The 22,196-nt window shown below is 34.8% G+C and overlaps 1 protein-coding gene and 1 long non-coding RNA gene across 2 annotated transcripts; one reads left to right on the top strand and one right to left on the bottom strand.

The window, feature by feature from the left end:
* Positions 1-4,138, top strand: LOC110615849 (calcium-transporting ATPase 12, plasma membrane-type). Its single transcript, XM_021758019.2, has 2 exons — positions 1-3,769; positions 4,081-4,138. Exon 1 carries the CDS (start codon positions 196-198, stop codon positions 3,367-3,369), a length of 3,174 nt encoding a protein of 1,057 aa, XP_021613711.1. The 5' UTR covers positions 1-195; the 3' UTR covers positions 3,370-3,769; positions 4,081-4,138.
* A 12,268-nt stretch (positions 4,139-16,406) lies between these two features.
* Positions 16,407-19,011, bottom strand: LOC110615050. Its single transcript, XR_006350666.1, has 2 exons — positions 18,323-19,011; positions 16,407-18,014 (listed from the first exon to the last, which is right to left on the bottom strand). It is a non-coding gene; the product is annotated as an uncharacterized LOC110615050 (long non-coding RNA).
* Between the last annotated feature and the right edge of the window lie 3,185 nt (positions 19,012-22,196).

Raw genomic sequence — 22,196 nt, 5'->3', positions numbered from 1 at the left:
ATTACATGCACTGAAAGATTAGATTAAAAAAAAAAAGAAAAGAAATGTCCAGTGGGAAATTGCTTTAGAAAATCCATTTTATTGGCTCAGTTCTGTTATATAAACACCCACTGAGGCCAATTCCTGGAAATGAAATTCTAAACCAGCCCTTCTTCCCTAACTTATTCAGCAACTTCTTAACAGAGAAGCGAAAACATGGCCAGCAATAAGCAATCTAATTTTGATTGCAGCACATTGCTAACCAACACTCTCAACAAAGCTAAAAAACGGTGGCGTATTGCTTATTTAACCATATGTTCTGTCCGCGCAATGCTTTCTCTTGTAAGAGAGATAATTGCATCCGAAACAAATAGCTATCAACACTCTGGTATTCTGCATTCTATTCCCTACACAATCCTAGATGTAGAATCTATCAGTTCCAAGAAACATGGACCCGTGTCCAAACTCCCTGATGTTGATAAAAAAACACTTGCCGAAATGGTAAAAGAGAAAGATTCCGAAGCTCTCCGCCAGTTTGAAGGAGTTGAAGGCGTTGCTACCGCTCTTGGGACAAACATAGAACATGGAATCGACGGTGGGGAGAGTGAAATCTGCTCCCGGCGTGACGTGTTCGGTTCCAACACTTACAATAAACCGCCCCCTAAGGGTTTTCTATTTTTTGTAGTGGATGCTTTTAAAGACACCACCATTATTATCCTCCTGGTGTGTGCTACTCTTTCTCTTGGCTTTGGTATAAAAGAGGATGGAGCAGAGGATGGTTGGTATGAAGGTGGGAGTATCTTTGTTGCTGTGTTTCTAGTCGTTGTTGTCTCTGCTCTCAGCAATTTTAGACAGGAGACACAATTTGACAAGTTATCGCGAATTAGCAGCAATATCAAAATTGATGTTGTTAGAAATGGACGTAGACAACAGATCTCCATATTTGATATTGTAGTCGGAGATGTTATCTCGCTGAAAATTGGAGATCAAATTCCAGCAGATGGGTTGTTCTTGCATGGGCATTCTTTCATGGTGGACGAGTCAAGCATGACAGGAGAGAGCGACCACGTTGAAGTAAATTCCACCAGGAATCCATTCTTGCTTTCTGGTTCAAAAGTTGCAGATGGATATGCTCAAATGTTGGTGACGTCCGTTGGAATGAACACTGCCTGGGGCGAAATGATGAGCTCAATAACTCGCGACTCCAACGAAAGAACGCCATTACAAGCTCGACTTGACAAACTAACATCTTCAATTGGGAAGGTTGGACTTTCGGTTGCTTTCCTAGTCCTTGTAGTCATGTTAATTCGCTATTTCACAAAAAATACAAAGAATGAGAATGGTATGACAGAGTACCGAGGCACCAAAACAGATACAGATGATATGTTAAATGCTATTGTTCGCATTGTGGCTGCTGCAGTCACAATCGTGGTCGTAGCAATTCCAGAAGGTTTGCCGTTAGCAGTCACGCTAACTCTAGCTTACTCAATGAAGAGAATGATGAAAGATCAGGCTATGGTCAGAAAGCTTTCTGCTTGTGAAACCATGGGCTCTGCCACAGTTATCTGTACTGACAAAACAGGCACTTTAACATTGAATCAAATGCAAGTAACGAAGTTCTGGCTCGGTCAAGAACCCATTGATGAAGTTTCTTGCAGAGGGATTGCTCCAACCATTGTTGAATTGTTCCACCAAGGAGTCGGTCTGAACACAACTGGTAGCGTCTACATACCAGCATCAGGATCTTTACCAGAGCTTTCAGGTAGTCCAACTGAAAAGGCCATTCTCTCATGGGCAGTTTCTGAAATGGGCATGGACATAGGAAGAGTGAAGCAAAATTATACCATTCTCCATGTCGAAACCTTTAATTCAGAGAAGAAACGAAGTGGGGTTTCAATAAGGAAATTGGCTGACAACACTGTTCATGTACATTGGAAAGGTGCAGCTGAGATGATATTAGGGATGTGTTCAGACTATTATGAGAGCAATGGGACCATAAATTCTATAGATGAAGATGGAAGAAATAAAATTGAGAGAATAATCCAAGGTATGGCAGCTAGTAGCCTCAGATGCATTGCTTTTGCTCACAAAAAAATCACAGAAGAAGCAATGGAGAATGACAATGGTGAAAAAACGCGCCCAAAACTACAAGAGCATGATTTGACCTTGCTAGGGATAGTGGGGCTCAAGGATCCATGTCGACCAGGAGCCAAAAAAGCTGTGGAAATTTGCAAGTCCGCCGGAGTAAACATCAAAATGATAACCGGCGACAATGTTTTCACAGCAAAAGCCATAGCCACAGAATGTGGAATACTAGAGATGGATCACAAAGTAGACGATGGGGTAGTAGTAGAAGGTGCCGAATTTCGGAACTACACACATGAGGAGAGAATGGAAAGGGTCGATAAAATTTGCGTGATGGCAAGATCATCACCATTTGACAAACTTCTAATGGTACAGTGCCTGAAGCAGAAAGGCCATGTTGTTGCAGTAACAGGAGATGGCACAAATGATGCACCAGCATTAAAAGAAGCGGACATAGGATTGTCTATGGGGATTCAAGGCACAGAGGTCGCCAAGGAAAGCTCAGATATTGTCATTTTGGATGATAATTTTACATCTGTGGCCACAGTTTTAAGGTGGGGAAGATGTGTCTACAACAACATCCAGAAATTTATCCAATTTCAACTGACCGTCAACGTTGCAGCTCTTGTGATCAATTTCATAGCAGCAGTTTCTGCTGGCGAGGTTCCCTTAACAGCAGTCCAATTGCTGTGGGTAAATCTCATTATGGACACGCTGGGAGCTCTGGCGCTGGCTACAGAACGGCCCACTGATGAACTAATGAAGAGGCCCCCTGTTGGTCGGACAGAGCCCCTCATAACAAATATTATGTGGAGAAACCTGCTAGCTCAATCTCTTTACCAGATAGCAATCCTCCTGACTCTGCAATTCAGGGGGGAGTCTATATTTAATGTGAGTCCAGAGGTAAATGATACAATTATATTCAATACTTTCGTGTTTTGCCAAGTATTCAATGAGTTCAACGCAAGGAATTTGGAGAAGCAGAATGTATTCAAAGGCATCCACAGGAACCATCTGTTTCTTGGGATTGTGGGAGTCACTATTGTTCTTCAGATTGTTATGGTGGAGTTTTTAAAGAAGTTTGCAAGTACAGAGAAGTTGAATTGGCTGCAATGGGCAGTTTGTATATTAATAGCAGCTGTGTCATGGCCAATTGCTTGGATTGTGAAGCTGATGCCTGTGTCAGGCAAGCCATTCCTCAGTTACCTGAAGAGGCCTGCATTCAGCTTCAATAGGGCAATGAGTTCAATCTACCATAGAAGATCCTCTTCCTGTAGGTTTGCAAATGAGTGTGGGAGAAGCTAAAAAAAATTCATTCTCTTGAACAAAATCCAGCAAAAGAAATGGTTTTTTTTATAATTGGAGATCTGACAATTCACATCCAGGGATTGCAGGACATGACCGTTGGATTCCTCCCCTCCGGTCTGAGGCCAAGCCCGTTATATCAGCTCAGTACTTAGAGGCCCTCAAGTCTTCCTTATGATCCAAGCCCAATCCGCCAGTCCGCCAGCCTTGAGACCGAACTCCCACTAATCTCCCCGAGCAGGCCGGTCTACCTCTTTGGGTCATATGAACAAATCCTCTCTGGACTTAGCCCATATCATATCTTCCGGCGTGACCCGTATTTAGGAAGAAGATCTACCTATCTTTCACATGGGACCATCCGTACGCGCGTCCGGGAGAATTAGGGGGCCGTTATGCATGGGTAGAGATCTTATTTATAATGGATTAATTATAATTATAATTATTTATTCTTTTCTCTCACTGAAATAAACTTTTTTATATATTTTATAATATACATTATTTTCCTCTTTGAAATAATTTTAAGAATTAAAAATTAATAAAATACGAGAAAATTCACTGATTAGTCTCTTGATTTTTAAAAATATTTAAAATACTTTTAATATTTTAAAAAGTCTACTGATAGAGCCAAATTTAGACCCATTTTTCATATTAATATTTATGTTAATTTACACATTTTCTACCTAATTTTGTGGTTTTAACCTTATTTTGCAGAAAATGGAGTAAAATGGTAATTTGGCAAAAATGGCCTTAAATCTGCCCAAAAGAGAGCAAAATTGCACAAGCATGGTTTGCCCAAATTGTTTGCCCAAACCAAAGTTGAAGCTGAAATGGAAGAGGAACAATCTGCTGTTTGACCAGACTGTTTGCCCAAACAGACTGGGCAAACAGACCAGCAGGGCAGAAGCAGAGCATAGACAACTGGAAAACTAGACTGTTTGCCCGAGCTGTTTGCCCAAACAACCCGGGCAAACAGCACCAGCAACCAGCAGACAGTAAATTGCGGGAAAATTAAAATTCAAATGCTCAAGAAGTGTTTTCCCTCCCAAACACGCGTGGACAGCTCAACAAACCCTAAAGACACCTCAGCACTCAATCCCACATATTTAGGAAGGCAAATCTCATCAAAATACAATTACCTTCCAAGAATTCAACTCCAATTGGGAAAAGGAGTCCCAACTCAACAAGGAAACCCTAGGGCAGTCTCTTCAGCTATAAAAGGGCATGCAAACCAGCAGATCAATCATCTTTGGATCATCATACATCCTCGGCAGAAGCTGCACCAACAGCCGCACCACACCAGCAGGCCAATTGGCCCTTTTTCTCCTTCTTTTTGCTTTCTTTCTTTTCTTTTATGTTAGTTTCAGCCATGAGTGGCTGAAACCTTTTTTTGTAGTTGAAGAATAAGGTGAAACTTTGGTTGTTTATGGATTGGGAGATCTGAACCTTTATGTTATTCTTTTATTAATCAGTATTTATGCAATTTTGTGCTTAATTCATTGTTGCTTTGTTATTTTGATCAAATTGGCCACTTGATTCTTGATTGCAAAGTAATTCTTTGTTAGTTTGGATAATTTTTAGTTCGTAATTGCTGGAATTATTCAAACACAAGTAACCCTTGGTGTAAAAACCTAGGAAATTGCATAATCTAGCAATATCACTATACGTTTGGGTAGCTAGAATTAGGTCTCTCTATTTCTTAATGCAATTAACAGTTGTTAGATGCCAAAGGCCCAAGGACGTTCCTTGGCAACTTGTTGATTAGTGATTAATTAAATGACGTTCCCTAATTAATCTATGCTTAAGGAGGGATATGGTTGGTGAGAAGCGTCTTCCACCTCCATAACTAATTTATTGAGTTAAATAAGAGAATATAAGTTTCAATGATCAATCCTAATAACTAAAGTGGATCTAACTCTTCAACTAGGCCTTTCTCATTATTGAATTTCTCTACTTTAATTATTTGCTTTTCTCTATTGCTTTCAATATTAGTTTAGTTTATCAAACCTCAAAACCCCCATTTTACTTTTATTGTTTGTTTATTTACTTGGTCTTGACAAGGAAAATAAGTAAGTATCAATTCCCTGTGGATTCGACCCTATTGCCACTATCTGCAAGTTTATTGTTGATTGTTTAATAGGTTTATTTTTTACGGTTTCGACAACCGCTTATCATCTACTTATAAGTCTTTTTATTAATTTTAACTGTTAAGTATTTTACTATTTAATCTATATAATTTTAAAAAAAATTTTAAAAAATTTATTAATTAGTCCTTTTATATTAGGAGAATTTTCATTTTCTTAAAAAATATTTAATAATTAAAATTAACGAAAAGACTAACGTATAAATTTTTTAAAATATTAAAAATAATTTTAATATATTTTTTAAAATTAAGAGATCAACTAATAATTTTTTTTATATCATAAGAATTAAACAGTAGTTTTTTTTAAAATTAATAATAAATTATTTTAATAATATTAGTTATATTTTAATTTATATAAAAATAACTATAGAGTGGAGAAAGTATTTTTGCAGTGAAAAGGAGAACTAGATATGAGAGATTGTAGTCGGTAGAATATCGGAGAAAATTAATCTATTTAAATCTAAACCCTTTTAATATATTAAATATCTAAATTCATCACAAAAAGTACTTGAATTCATCTAAATCATATTAGTATTATCTGAAAAAAATCCAAATACATTTAATTTTATAAAATTTAATTTAATAATTTACATAAAATATAATTTAAAAGTTAATTTATATTTTAAAATTTTTTAATAATGGAATAAAATATTAAATTCTATTTATTTTATAAATAATATGTATAAAAAGTATGAATATTAATATAAAAATATATTTTATTTATATAAATAAATTCAAGTAATGTACAAAACTCATATATGAATTTCAACTCGTTAGAGGCATAAATTTAAAATTTAAATGCATCTCAAATCTAAATATATACTATATAAATTCATCTTAATAGAATCTAAGAAACTCAAGTATATGTAAAGATAGAATTTAGGTAGTCCAACATATGTAAAAATGATGTAGGACTATTTAGACTCCGTCAGGAGTTGTAACCAATATCGTTTGGTTAAGACGAAATAAGAGAAAAGAATGACTATTTAGACTCTGTCAGGAGTTTTAACCAATATCGTTTGACTAAGACGAAATAAGAGAAAAGATAAGCTGAAAGACTAAAAGTCTTATTGAAATTTCTTAACAATTGGAAAGTGATAAGTGAGTTTCTAATAGCCAAGGGAGGCTATTTATAATAGAAATAAAATAATCCTATTCCTAATAGGAGTCTAAAATCCTAATAGCCAAGGGAGGCTATTTACAATAGAAATAAAATCCTAATATGCAAAAATAATTCTAATCCTAATAGGAGTCTAAAATCCTAATAGCCAAGGGAGGTTATTTACAATAGAAATAAAACTCTAATATGCAAAATTATAAAAATACTCAAAATATCCAAAATAATAATTAAAATATAAAAGTTAGCCTCGGTCCAAGTCTGCCATAAAATCCAAGGCTAGTTGTTCAGTGTCATTCCCTTCCACTTGTAAAGAACTCGTCCTCGAGTTGTCATCAGCAGGGTAGTACTGAAATAGATCTGCCACATTAAACGTCTTGAAAATTTTCATTTCATGTGGGAGGTCAAGAACATAGGCATTGTCATTGATCTTCTGAATGATCCGGAATGGACCAATCTTCTTGGCGTCAAGCTTTTTCTGTCCTCCACCATGCTCCTTGCATAAATACATCATAACTTGGTTATCGACATTGAAGGACTTGAAACGCCTATATTTGTCAGTGGCTTCCGTAAGGCATTGTTGTACTTGCTTGAAAACATCCACGTGCTGCTTTGCCAGGTTGCTTGCTGCAAGACTGTTGTAAGCAAATTCCACCTGGTCTTGGAGGTTTTCACTCTCATTTGGACTCATCTTGTAATGAGGCAGATTCGGTAATTTTGATCCAGGAATGAGAACAATCTGATGTTGGATATCCCGCGGAGGTGGAAGCTTTGATGATTCCTCCACTATCTTAGGAAACTCCTTCAACAACTCTTTGACGGGTGGTGGTAAAGATGGTGCATCCTCCATTGTACTTTTTTCTTTCATCAATAAAGTCTGTGTGCCCTCAGATTTCTCAACTGCGCCTGATAGCTTCTGCACTCCCGTAGAAATAGCAATAACATTCTTCTCTTTCACTTTAGAATGTTTCGCAGAACCGGAAGGCAAGATAGTAATCTTCTTTTGATTCCACGTGAACATGTATGAGTTCTCCTTCTCTTTATACAAAGCATCAACATCGAACTGCCAAGGGCGGCCTAGCAAAATTTCACAACAATCCATATCCACAACATCACAATTAACAAGTTCAGTATAAGATTTACCGATCGAGATAGGCACGCTGCAGATTCTGTTGACCTCAATTGTCGGGCCTTCCTTAATCCATCCGACTTTGTATGGTGAAGGATGCGGCTGTATAGGCAACTGTAATTTGTCCACCAACTGCTTAGCTATCAGATTCTCACAACTGCAGCTATCTATAATTAGCCTGCAAATTGCCTCTCCTACTCGACACTTTGCCTGGAAAATCTTCCTCCTTTGTGTCTCGTCCTCCTGTTTTGTTGAGCATAAGATCTTCTTCCTTTCTTCCATGGTATTCGGAGGGTTGCCAGAATTTACAACCTTAGAAGGCTGCCCGCTGCAGTTGCCTCTATATTGCTGCGTCCCTGTTGAACTAGAGTTTCTGTAATTGAAATTCAAGTTGTACTGCTGCTGTAACAGCCCGGCCCCGTACGACCGGCCCTGTTACCGCTCACAGCCCGTGACCTTCCTCTGGGCCCAGCCACTGTGAGCAGCTCTTAACATCCCTTCACCCTCACGGGTTCCAGGCAGGATTTGTCCCCTTGGGTTCTCGACAAACGCATCCTTCCCCAAGTGGATTTGGCCCAAATTTCCCTTTGGAAATTAGGTCGCCTCCCCCACTGCTCGAACCCTTGACCTCCCACTTTAAGGGAATAGTCTGGTGAGAGTGAGTACCAATTGTTCCAATTCCAATTGGAACAATTGGTACTCACTCTCACCAGACTATTCCCTTAAAGTGGGAGGTCAAGAGTTCGAGTAGTGGGGGAGGCGACCTAATTTCCTAAGGGAAATTTGGGCCAAATCCACTTGGGGAAGGATGCGACGTCGAGAACCCAAGGGGACAAATCCTGCCCGGAACCCGTGAGGGTGAAGGGATGTTAAGAGCTGTTCATACGCCAGTGGAAAGCCTGAGGTGGCAAGAGGCCAGGCGAGGGATAGCCCTGGGTGTGAACGGTAACAGTGCCGGGGATCACGTCCGGGCTGTTACATAAAAAGGCGCCTTTTTATGTAACAGCCCGGCTCCGTACGACCGGCCCTGTTACCGCTCACAGCCCGTGACCTTCCTCTGGGCCCAGCCACTGTGAGCAGCTCTTAACATCCCTTCACCCTCACGGGTTCCAGGCAGGATTTGTCCCCTTGGGTTCTCGTCAAACGCATCCTTCCCCAAGTGGATTTGGCCCAAATTTCCCTTAGGAAATTAGGTCGCCTCCCCCACTGTTCGAACCCTTGACCTCCCACTTTAAGGGAATAGTCTGGTGAGAGTGAGTACCAATTGTTCCATGGAACAATTGGTACTCACTTTGGCCCAAATTTCCCTTAGGAAATTAGGTCGCCTCCCCCACTGCTCGAACCCTTGACCTCCCACTTTAAGGGAATAGTCTGGTGAGAGTGAGTACCAATTGTTCCATGGAACAATTGGTACTCACTCTCACCAGACTATTCCCTTAAAGTGGGAGGTCAAGGGTTCGAGCAGTGGGGGAGGCGACCTAATTTCCTAAGGGAAATTTGGGCCAAATCCACTTGGGGAAGGATGCGTTTGACGAGAACCCAAGGGGACAAATCCTGCCTGGAACCCGTGAGGGTGAAGGGATGTTAAGAGCTGCTCACAGTGGCTGGGCCCAGAGGAAGGTCACGGGCTGTGAGCGGTAACATGGCCGGTCGTACGGGGCCGGGCTATTACAGCTGCTGTCGTGGCTGCCAATCAACACGCTCTTCTGCCCTTTTTGCCATCTCAATAGCGTCTGCCAAGGTAACAGGGCCGGTCGTACGGGGCCGGGCTGTTACAGCTGCTGTCGTGGCTGCCAATCAACACGCTCTTCTGCCCTTTTTGCCATCTCAATAGCGTCTGCCAAGGTGAAAATCGCAGCTACTCCCATCATACAACGAATTTCATAATTCAGCCCCCTCTGATAATGAGCAACCTGTTGGGCCTCGTTCTCACAGTTTTCACATCTCGCCTGTAGCCTTAGAAACTCCTCGGTATACTCATCCACCCTTTGGTTCCCTTGTATACAGTCATGATACCGGTTATATAAAACTTGAGCGTGATCGCTAGGCAAGAACCGTTGTTCAAACATCTGCTTCATCAGCACCCAGTTTCGTATGGGCTCCAGCCTCTTCCGATAGCATTCATTTTGAATCTAATTCCACCAGGCTACTGCACTCCCTTTCAACTTATAGGCCACAATTGGAACCTTGCGTTCTTCTTTCACGTTCATAATTTCAAAGAAGCGTTCAACCTCTGCCAGCCAATCAAGAACAGATTCAACATCTAATGAACCAGAAAAGTTTTGAAGGTCTACCTTGATCCTGTAACCTTCCTGATAGTTCTGTTGGGGATTTGCAGGCATAGGATTGACGACCACAGGATTGGCGGCCACAGGAATGGCGACTGGTTGGGGGTGTACGGCGGCGGCGGGTTGGTGGATTCCCTGTTGCAGGGTCAGCTGTCCGATCATCTCCCTCAATTCTGCCAAGGATGCCTCAATCGCAGCAAGTCGCGCCTCTTGGTTATCTGCCATGGTCGAACTTCGCTCTGATACCAATCTGATGTAGGACTATTTAGACTCCGTCAGGAGTTTTAATCAATATCGTTTGGTTAAGACGAAATAAGAGAAAAGATAAGATAGAAGACTAAAAGTCTTATTGAAATTTCTTAACAATTGGAAAGTGAAAAGTGAGTTTCTAATAGCCAAGGGAGGCTATTTATAATAGAAATAAAATAATCCTAATCCTAATAGGAGTCTAAAATCCTAATAGCCAAGGGAGGCTATTTACAATAGAAATAAAATCCTAATATGCAAAAATAATCCTAATCCTAATAGGAGTCTAAAATCCTAATAGCCAAGGGAGGCTATTTACAATAGAAATAAAACTCTAATATGAAAAATTATAAAAATACCCAAAATATCCAAAATAATAATTAAAATATAAAAGTTAGCCCCGGTCCAAGTCTGCCATAAAATCCAAGGCTAGTTGTTCCGTGTCAAAAAATTTGACATGGAGGTTGATGTAGTTTCTCATAGGAAGAAAAAATTATCTGAGCTCTATATGAAAAAAATAATAAAATTTGAGTCGTGTTAGATACTGTTATTATAAATTTATTTTGCAACCTCCAAAATTAAATTTCTAATATCAGAACAATAAAAATTTATCTCTAATTTATAATCCAATACAATATAGAATGAATAAAGTAAAAAATGCGAAGATTTTTTCCCTCTGTGGTCTTTCTGTGGCTCGATACTCTCGTTTTTTTTCTTCCTTAAACTTAACTTCTTCTTTTCCTTTTCTTCATAGAAGACGATTTGCGTCCCGTCAAAGGTTGGAATAGCCGAAAGCAATGATTGTCTTGTATTGGAACTGTCGAGGACTCGACAATCCTCGGACAGTCAATTCATAGAAGGATTTGGTTACTAGTTACAAGCCGAACATTTTATTTTTGATGGAAATAAAAGTTCTTAGTTCTCGTATGAAAATTTTTCGTAATTTTTTATATTTTAATGGTTGCTTCTTAGTCAATAGATAAGGATTGAGAGGAGACCTTTCGCTAATGTGGAAGAGTCATATGTCGGTTTTTGTGGCAAATTTTGTTGATTCAGTTGTTTCGGAAGGTAATGTTCAATGGAGGTTTACTGGTTATTATGGATTTCTAGAATCGCAATGACGATGTCAGTCTTGGAACCTTATTCGAACTTTATCTCGTAGAAACTCTTTTCTGTGGCTTTGTTCAAGAGACTTTAATGATTTATGCTCGAGAGATGAGAAAGAAAGAGGAGCAATTTTGCCAAATTATCTTATGTAGGGATTTAGACAAGCACTTGAGAAGAATAATCTTATTTAAATATCCACTGTTGGCTCTTTCTTCACATGGGAGAAGGGTAGGGAGTCAAATAATCTGGTTAGAGAGAAGCTTGATAGAACCCTTGCTACTGAGGACTGGGCTCGTAAATTCATTAATATTGTCTGCTCGGTTGTTCATGTTCCTATATCGGATCACAAACCGTTGGTGATTAATACAGCTCCTAAGGATAATAGAGGAGATAGGAGATTTCGATTTGATAATGCATGGTTATGTGATGAGGGTCTGGCTGAGGTTGTTAAAGGAGTTTGGGTTAATTCTGTACCACGCAACCTTTTGATGAAACGTGATGATTTAGTTCTACTCTTTCATTGTGGGGTAGGAGTAGAAATAGGGAGTTTTGGCAAAAGAAGAAGACTATACAGAGATTAATGGATAATTGGCCCAATACTATTTCTCATGCCTTTTTAAAGGAAGATTGGAATCGTCTCCTTGAGCAGGAAGAAGCTAGACTTAAACAGCAAACAAAGTACTTTTGGCTTAAAAATTGGGACCGAAATACAAAAATTTTATCATGCACAAATTAATGGTAGACGAAGAATGAACCGTGTTACTAAATTAAAGGAGTCGTCGGGTACCTGGATTGAGGATGAGCAGGAAATTAAAAATCATGTTCTGCATTATTTTCAACCTATTTTCGATGGCGGTGCTGTGGATTGTGAATGGATTTTTGAGTTGGTGCCGCTCTTGATTAGTGAGGTTGATAATGCTGATCTTTGTGCTCCTTTTTTGAATGAGGAATTTAGAACTGCTCTTTTTCATATGCATCCATATAAGGCACCTGGGCCAGATGAGTTAAATCCTGCATTTTACTAGAGATTTTGGCACTTGATTGGCAATGATGTTTCTGATGGTTGTCGCCTATGGCTTCAATAAGATTTGATATCCCAAGACAAGGTTCGAAAAACCTTTGTAATAGTTTGTGCATGGAGATTATAGTCAAGAGGAACTCATTATTATAGAATCAGGTGCAAAATTCAGCAGCTCACCTTGTGGAAGACGTCATGCATTATATCTTGGATTAGGAAACTATTCAACGTGCTTGTGTTTTGCATGGAAATACCACTGCTACTTTATATTAGGGCAGAAACTTGTTTTATTCCTCAAACCCTACTCGTGATCTTGAAGCCATTTCTCTCCAAATTCGTACGTCATCTTCAAATTTGGACAATTTTAGTTGGTTTTGTTAAATAGACGAGACTTTGTTTCAAACTCAAGATTTTATTGACTACAATTTTGTTGTGGAAAACTCTGAGGATATATTTCAACATGGTGTTTCTGGTTTCTCGGAAGATAATGGTACGCCGATAATTGTTAGAATTTTAACTCTCTGTCACTGTTTGCTCTTTGTGACGAAATTTTTTTTTTTTAATGACTGCATTTTTATGGACTGTTTGCAAGTGATTTAAGCTTTTCAGTATCCACATTTAGACATTTCTGAATTGAATTTGATTTTGAATGATTGTAAATTTTTGTTAGACTCTAGAACTGATATTTCTGTTAGATGGATTTATCGTCATGCCACTATACCTACTCATATTTTGGTTAGAAAATCTATTAGATATGATTGTCTCTCTATTTATGATGATAACTATTTTTGTTTTATAAAATTTTATTAATACAAATAGTAATTTTACTTTTAAAAAAATAAAAAAATATGAGTATTTTTTTAATAAAAATACAGACTATTTATAATTAAAAAAATGACAGTGTTTATAAAAGTTTTTAGATAATATAATAAAATTATAATGATCAGATTTAATAATAAATTTAAATATTAAATATGTAATATTAAAAATTTCATAAATAAAAATTTTAAATATTATAAAATTTTTAAATTTTTTTTTAAATAATTTTTTTTTAAATTTAAATCTATTTTACAACATTCAATTTATTTAATATTAAAATATATAAATATATAATATTTTATAATAAAAAAAATGTGAAACCCACATCTATGTGTGTTAGGCTCATAATAGATCATGTACACTTAAATTATAGAAATGTAATTGGAGTTGTCAGGTAAAGACGTCATTGTACTCGTCATGCTTCCGTTATCAAGATGAAAAAGTTCCACAGCCAATTAAATTAAGTAACCTGGAAAAGAAGGAACCCATCTCTTTCTCAACAAATTATTATGCTAAAATAGAATTCTGAATTAATAATAAGACAAGTGTTATATTAATTCTATTCCATCAATACTTTCAGGATTCCTATGAATAAACAAATTTATCTTCTTCCAAAACCAATATTCCGAAGCTTTTTTAATCTTCATCAAAACCCATATATTTAAAATTATGGTTCAAAACCAATAAAACCTGTTATAAGCCATACGCATGAAGTGTAAGAATACGATGGGATTACCTAAAAAGCACCAACCAGCCTATGACATGAGAAATTCTGCCTCTAAAAACCTTAGCAGTGAAATCTCTTCCAGCATATTCTTGTAATAATTTATAATTACAGCAGCAACGTTAACCAACTATTTGTTTATTCATCTGAGTATGCACCAATTAGAATTTAGAAATGGCCCAAACGAGTGGAGATACAATAAGAAGTTCCAGAATTTAAAAATTGAATATAATCCAATCAAACATTCCTAACAGGGCAAGCCCAGTCGAGTACATATTGATATTACACTGTAAAATGAGAGGGAGAGTAAAAGCTTGATGAGTAGAGTAATTTACACTTACACAGTGATTCAGTGTTATGCATGAGCATTGGTTTTTGTCGTGATCCCATCAACAGGTGAAGCTACCACATGATCTGATCTTTCCTTTTGATGCAGATTATAAAGAAAAGGAAGTTTAGATCATGCTGGCAGCTTCAACTGCTAGTGGTGCACGATATGCTAGCAGACACAGTTGATCCAGCGCCATGGAATTAATTAAGGAAGAAGAGAGAAAGGAGAAGTGATAGAGAAGAGAGAAGGAGAGCGTGTATATATACAGAGAGAGAGAACGAGAATGTCTGATCTGATGATAGTGTAAAGATTTAGAAATTTAAAATAATATTAATAATAAAGAAAAGGAAAGAAACAAATGGCAGTGGTCCAAAGCAAGACAAAATGAATATTATCATGCCCACGCCACCACCATGCAGACAAGGTAGCGAGTTCTTCTAAATCTCTCCCATTATCCACTTTTCCTCTCTGCTTCTGTATGATTCCTAAATATCCTGAATGAACCTAAAAAAGAGTGTTAAGTGCTAACCCCTCAACTATAGTTTATGATGGGGCCCCATTTTCGATGCTTCATCTTCTTACATATAGCATAAACCATCAGGAAAATCTCCATCAATGCTGCCTACCAATATCATACTCAAACTCTTTATCTCTCTCCTACGTTGGTTAATTATGGGATTTGTAGAATTAAGGTGGAGTATTATGGAATCCGTTTAATGAAGTAAAAGGAAGAATTCTTGAGTGCTCTTGCATCAAATTAAACATAATCTTTGGATTAAGCAACGTTAAGTTTTGTCCTAATCAGTAAAGAGAAAAACGAGCTGACAAAGGGGTGATTAAGAAAATGATTAAAGAAAAAAGTCCTGATAAAAGTTAAGTGTTGATATTGACATTCTGTTTCTTTGGACTTGTTTGGATCTCTTTGGTTGGTTTGTGGAGATGGAACCAATGAATGCATGCAAGATCAGCAATAATCCTCATAATTCAAAGTGGAAAACACAATATTCTATAAACAAAAGTTCCAAACTATTTGGGTTCCGTGACATTTCTTTTTTAAACTTCTTCATCATCCCACTATAATCATATATTCTTTAACTCCAACCAACCACTTTTCTTGTACCTACAGATTATAAACAGTTGTAAATACTTAATGGAGTTGTGACCTAAAAAGCAAATGGAATGTGATGTGATTTGCATACTTGTTAGCCTGTGCTGATTTTGCCATGGAATCATCTTCCACTTTTGGACATATCATATGAATTCACCAATACTACTCTCCCACCAATTTGGAACAGTTTATATGCAAGTCATTGTCTGTCTTCAACTAAGAAAAATAATAACAAATAACAGCTAAGCAAAATTGCATATTCCGTGTGCAATAATAACAACAAGAAATTATTGAATATTGAAATAAACTCGATTCAAATTGATTCAAATAACTTTTGGATTTATTTTTCACTTGATCCAAAATGGTTAATACAAATTATTTAATAATCCCGTACTAGTTATTATATACAATTCGGGTATAATCATATTTGCCGTATTCTGTCGATATAAGATGAAATCTCACAAGTGGACAGCTTACCGTTATAAATATTTTAATATAACCGAATTATTTATCATTTAATAAGTTATTAATAAATTTACACTGCTACTAAAAATTTATATTTACGTGAAGGATATAAATTTATTAAGTTTTAAATTTTCTTAATAATATATTATAAGACGATTAATTTAGTATACCATTTCAATATAACGAAATAGTACACAAAGAATATTAAATAATTTGCAAACATTAAAAATATTTTAAATATTATCAGCTCTATTAAAGCATTAATATTTATTGTTAACATTTTTTATATATTAATGAAAAACGTCAACATATTAAATATTATATAATAATTATATTATTTTTATTTAAAAAAGTTTAAATTTTTAAACTTAATTTAATAAATATATAATTTAAATAAAAACGATTAATATTATACAATAATTATATATATGTGGAGTTATCGAAGTTGAAATTTTTAGTTAATTACAAATTATTTGATTTCATTAATTACTTCCGTTCAAAAAGAAAAGTATGAAATAATCATATAAACATTTGAACAAAAATACTTCAATTAAAAAATAAAATCCATTAAAATAAGATTTCCAATGTAACGTTCTTTCCAATTTTATGATTTAAATATAAAAATTTTGGAACATATTCTGCAGACTATGACAGTAATCAAAGCCGAATAGAGGAGAGGGTACATGATTCAAAGTCATTCAATCTTTTGTCATTTTGAATTCTTCAAACAGTACGCAATCAGCCGTAACCTCCCCCATTTCTTCATCTCCAGCTTTTGCTCATCGCACTTTTTCCATAAAATTGAATACCAAAAACTAGCTTGCCTAGAAAACTCAATTCACTCCTTTATCAATTTATCAAAAAATTCATGGATTTGTTGAGTGCTCTTCTGCTTTTCCAGCCAAAACCATAAAACTATCGCTTCGTCTATAACCTTTGAACTCACTTTTGTCCTGACTATGATATATAGTTTCAAAAATATCAGATGTTGCTCTAATAGGTGATCTTTCTCTGTTTCTGAAGAAATTTTTCCATACCTCATTGGACTTTCTTCTTCCTTCGAAGTTTAGAAAGCATTAGCTAATGCTTTTGAATCTATCTCTCAAAACCGAAATAACTTTAGATCCACATTGAACTCTATTATATATGAAGCTCTTGAACTCTGTGTTTTTATAATCTTTGTGGGATTTATATATGATAAAACACGCTAGAGTTTCTCGAGCTCTTAGCCCTACGAGCCTTGCGTTTTGGGGTAGGAATATTATACCTCGAGCTGCCTTATTTTCTCGAATTCCAGTTTATGTTCCTACAACAGAACAGTCTACCTTGCATTGGACCCCAAGCCTTTGCTAATCGTTTATGAATATAAACCAAGAAAAAAAGAAAACACAGAAAGCACAATACTGAAGGTTGAAATTCAAGTAACTGATTTAATGGCACCAAGTCTTTGATTCCATTTAGATTGATTGTGTTGCCAAAATTAACAGATAATATTGGACACACCAGTAAAATACCAGCTCAGCTTCAAGCCTTAAACATCCGCATAGAGATGTTCGTTCCTTGTTCTAGATTTCATCAGTATCAAACATATAGGCAATGAAGCCTTGTTCATGTAAAAGATAAAATTACATTGAACACAGTAATTAACGAGGAAAAAAGGAAAAGAAGTTTCATTCTTCCAGCAAGAAAATTTCTTTTTTCCTTACAGGATTTTCATTTCCTTAATGCTTCATAATGATGCAATAATTTTTTTGGTTTAATAAATATTTTTCAAATACAAATGATTTTCTGCAGATAAATAAAGCCTGATTAATCTTCTGTTCTTCACGCTAACCAAGGAAAATAAGAAAGGAAGATTGAGAACTTGCCAGTAGATGTATAGGAACGGATACTTCATCGTTTAATGAAACATGTAACAGTATAACTATCTTGTAGATGCAAAAGAAATCGAAAATGAGTAGAACTGAAACAAAGAAAAGTCAGTGAATAGCCAAAGAGATACAATGAATAGTAAATATCATACAAACAGTAAAATTAGCAATATAAATTAGATAATCCAGGAAACTTGCATGATTGGGTTAAAAGAAGGGAAAAAAAAGAGTCCAACATACAAATTTGCACCCAACTGTCATAGGAAAATTCTCCAATAACGCCTGAACCATAGAAGAAACAAGGCTACAAAAATAAAAGATGGATGGGAAGCTGGGAGTGCCAATCAACATGGGGTTCTGAGTGCAGTGCACTGAAATTGTTTATGCAAACAATGGTAAGATATAACAATAAAAGCATGGATTGATATTTGACTTCTCATGACAGCCTCATTCATGAAAAAAGTGGAAGAAATGCCAAATCATAAACAGATAAAGCACAATATATATGTTAAGAACCCAAAAAGTTGGTAAACGCATGGCGGACAACCCAAAAACTATGAGATGTTAAACGACAAGAATATTATACTTACTGTGACCTTTCCATCAGATTTGAGGGATGTTTGGAATCTATTGCATTTGTGTCCCCAAATAGGAAAGAGTGAGGCTGTCAGAGCATGACCTAGTTAGGGTTAGTAAAATCAACCCTTCTCTTTCCCTCTAACCAAAGCTAGATCATGCTGGCAGCTTCACCTTTTCCCTTGTGAATTCTGCAGCTCTTGCCTCCATGAACACAGCTTAATTTGACGATTCTCTTCAAGAGAAAAAAGCAGCAGAAGCAGAAAGGAAAAAACACAGGATAATGATCACAAAAATCTGGTTGAAAGAAAAAAGGAAAATTTTCAAAAGAGATGAGAATATATATAAAAAGGCTCAAAAGAGAAAACATCGATGATCAACAAGAGCATAAAACAAGAAATAACCGGAGAAAAGAAAGAAAAGAAACCCTAGAGTTCGTGAACCAGGGGATCGCTTAAATATATGGATAAGGGGGCCGGAGTGGATATGAGAAGAGAGGCAGATGCTTGAAGCAGGGAATCATACAGACAAGAAAACAAATTAACCTCGCTGTGTATTATTAAATGAAGGATCACGTGGACAGCTAAGAGAAAGCGTTGTAGCTAAGCAGATAGCTTGGAAAGCTAGAGACATAGATGACCAGATTAGGGAGGGTTTTAGGGTTACAGGTGGTAGAATAATATAGGGTGCCATGACAGGGCCCCGGCTCTCAGCTCTTTGGTGTCCACTTCACTGTAAGAATGAATTATAATTTTGTAATATTTCCAAAAGTTAATTTGTAGTGGATGATAATGCAAGGCCTGTAGGAATTATCTGGTTATAATTAAATAATTAAATTTAATTGATAAAATTTAATTATTTAATAAAAACAGTATTCAATTAGATTTGATTTCGTTTAGATAAAATTTAAATTTTAGTTATCAGTTTAATTTTATTTTAATTTAAATTTTTTTAAAGCAATTTTAATTTAAATTAAACTAATCAAAATAATATAATTTTTATTAATAAAATATTATTTATAATTATTTTTCCTTTACATTTTATTGTTAATATTAATTTTTATAATTTTTTAACTAAAACAAATTATTGTTATATATTTATAATTAATGAAAAATATAGTTTTTTATTTTTATTTTGATTAATTTTGTCGTGATTGGTTGAGTAAATATTTTAATTTTGATTTTCTTTTAATTTATGTTTAGTTCGATTAATATTTTAAGAATAGATAAAATTTTGATGCGTTTCAATTGACTCAATACTGACTTCTATTTATCTATATAAATATTATAGATTTATTGAAATTTTAACAAATTTATTAAAACGATGGATTGAAAAAACTTTTTAAAAATAAATTTTAAATCATACTCAAATTATTTTAGTCATTTATTCATAAATTACAAAATTTTTTTAAATTAGATTGATTTAATTAGTTTAGGTGAATGAATAAATAAATTAAAGTATTTAAACTTCTATGTGAATAATTATGATATGACATGATATTTATTCAAAATGTATTATGCGTCATTGATACACGATAGATTTACATATTAAAATTTTTGATATTTTAAGTCTCATTTATAAGAAAAAAGATTCGATAATGATCGGTATTCATAACGATAAAAGACTCGCTCATATATTTGGTTGAGCCTTTTCTATTGAAAAATATTATACAATAAATTTTCATTACGCTTATAATTGCTGAATCTTTTATTTATTAGTCGGTGCTAGCTGAATTTTCAAGAAAAATCATAATTAATTATATCTTCTTATTTTATAAAAATAAAGAATACATAGAGTCTAAAGTATATATTTTTACACATTTATTATAAATTTAAAATAATTTATTATATTAGCCAATTCTAATAGTTTATCACATATCAAAATAATTATGGATAATTACTAACCATTTTATTTTTTACTTTTTTGAATTCATCGATGCAATTTAACTATGTTAATATTGTCTTGTACTCGAAATAAATAAATAAAAAAAAAAACAGAAAAGTTCTATCATACTCAAACAAAACAAATAAAAAGTAAAGAAAAAAAAAATTCCTTTCTCCAAAATTTTCAAAATCTATAAATTATATGTCACCCAAGGTTTTCATTTTATTATTCACACTCAATATCCTTGTTGTTTTGCTATCTGTTTGATTATAGAAAAAAAATAAAAAAGTGAATTACTATTTCTTATATTATAATCAATTATTTAATTTATATTTTCGATCAATCCATTAAAATATTTTTATATTTTATGAAATTAAATTTTTTAATTTATTTATAAAAAATGTTAATAAACTTGTTTTAATTTTATATCATTTAAATTAACTATTATAATTTCAATGACATATTTAAATAAATTAGTTAATGGTGAAATATTTTAATAAATTTAAAAAAAATATAATTTATTAATAATGGTAATATCAATTACAAACACATATATTCGCACTGTTTCTCTTGTAGGCAGACTGCTGTTGGCTTTGGACTTCAACTATTATATTTATTATATGGGTTTTAGTACAACAATGCAATTTTCTTCTTGGGATTTTATCAGTAAAAAACAAATAGCCTAACTGGTTTGGTTCGTCCAAGTTCAGTTAACAGTAGGATGAGAGAAGAGTGCAATGAATATGGAACCCTAGCTATCCAAACAAACCTTACATAAATTCAATTGGTTAGGTTACTGGGCGACGAGAGAGTGATATTCAGTTATCCCAGTTCCCAAGAACAGCAAAGCTGAAGAGAGAGCTAGGGTTGAGAAAAGAATAAAGTAGCATAAAGATGAAAGCTGAGTTGAGATGAGATCCACCATTAATGAAGATTGAAGATGCACATTCACGTGGCTGTAGCAGAACGGGAAATGCAAATTAATTAATGATTTGAAGTTGTGTAGGTAAGCTTAAATAGAGTGGTCCACTTCCTTTATTTGGATTTATACCTGTGAAGATAGAAGATAGAGTGAGCGAGAAACCTTTTCATTACCCTTGGCGTGCTAAATTCAACAGCTACACTGCATGCGCTCAGATGCAAACAAATCTCTCTTTGTTCACACTTCAGACAGCACATGCGCTTTACTAATTATTTATTCTTTCTTTTTTTTTTTTTTATTACCTTCACTCAGCTTAGCCATTTCAAATCAAACAGGGTTAATTAATTACAGGATGGAGACAATACACTGTGGACGAAATTCAGATGATTGTTTACCGCAAAATTAATCATAAATCCACAAGAAGACACGTTGTATCTGAAGCTCTGCATTTTAGAATGGCAGTGCGCTGTGGGCCAAGGACATCTTTGAATGGTAGCTTTAATATTTGACATGAAATATCAGCTCAAAGCTGTAGGCTTCCAAAGTAGCAAAAAAACCCAAACCTGTTAGCTTTTGAAATTGCTAATTATAACATACACTGAAAAAGTGGTTCCTTAAATATAAAATTGAAATAAATGTATTTAAAATGGAAAATATCGTGTAGCCTAATTTAATTTAGAAATTAAAAGTATATTTTTTATTTAAAAGATTTAAATTTAAATTTAAATTCAATCTTTTTGTAATGTCGAAATACTTAGTGAGAGTAGAGAGATTTCTATTTCATTTTACGTTTTGCCATCTGATTAAAAAGTGGCAAACGAGTCACATAAATTAAAATAATAAAATTAATAAATTTTGAATATTTAATGCTATTCTATTTGCTTCCCATAAATATACGTATAAAATTCAAGTTAGCCTCTGAGCTCAATATCCAGACCTAGGCTAGTGTAGGGATGGCCACGCACACGGATCAAAATTTTTTCTACTGAATCTGTTTTTATTTATTTATTTTTTTCAAGCACGGAATCTGTTTGACATTTAGTACCATAAATTTAAATGATACAAATTTAAAAATAAAAATT

This window comes from Manihot esculenta, chromosome 5, assembly GCF_001659605.2.
Source record: "Manihot esculenta cultivar AM560-2 chromosome 5, M.esculenta_v8, whole genome shotgun sequence".
NCBI classification, from domain to species: domain Eukaryota; kingdom Viridiplantae; phylum Streptophyta; class Magnoliopsida; order Malpighiales; family Euphorbiaceae; genus Manihot; species Manihot esculenta.
Note: the sequence above shows the minus strand (reverse complement) of the source record. Positions and strands in the feature narration are given on the sequence as shown.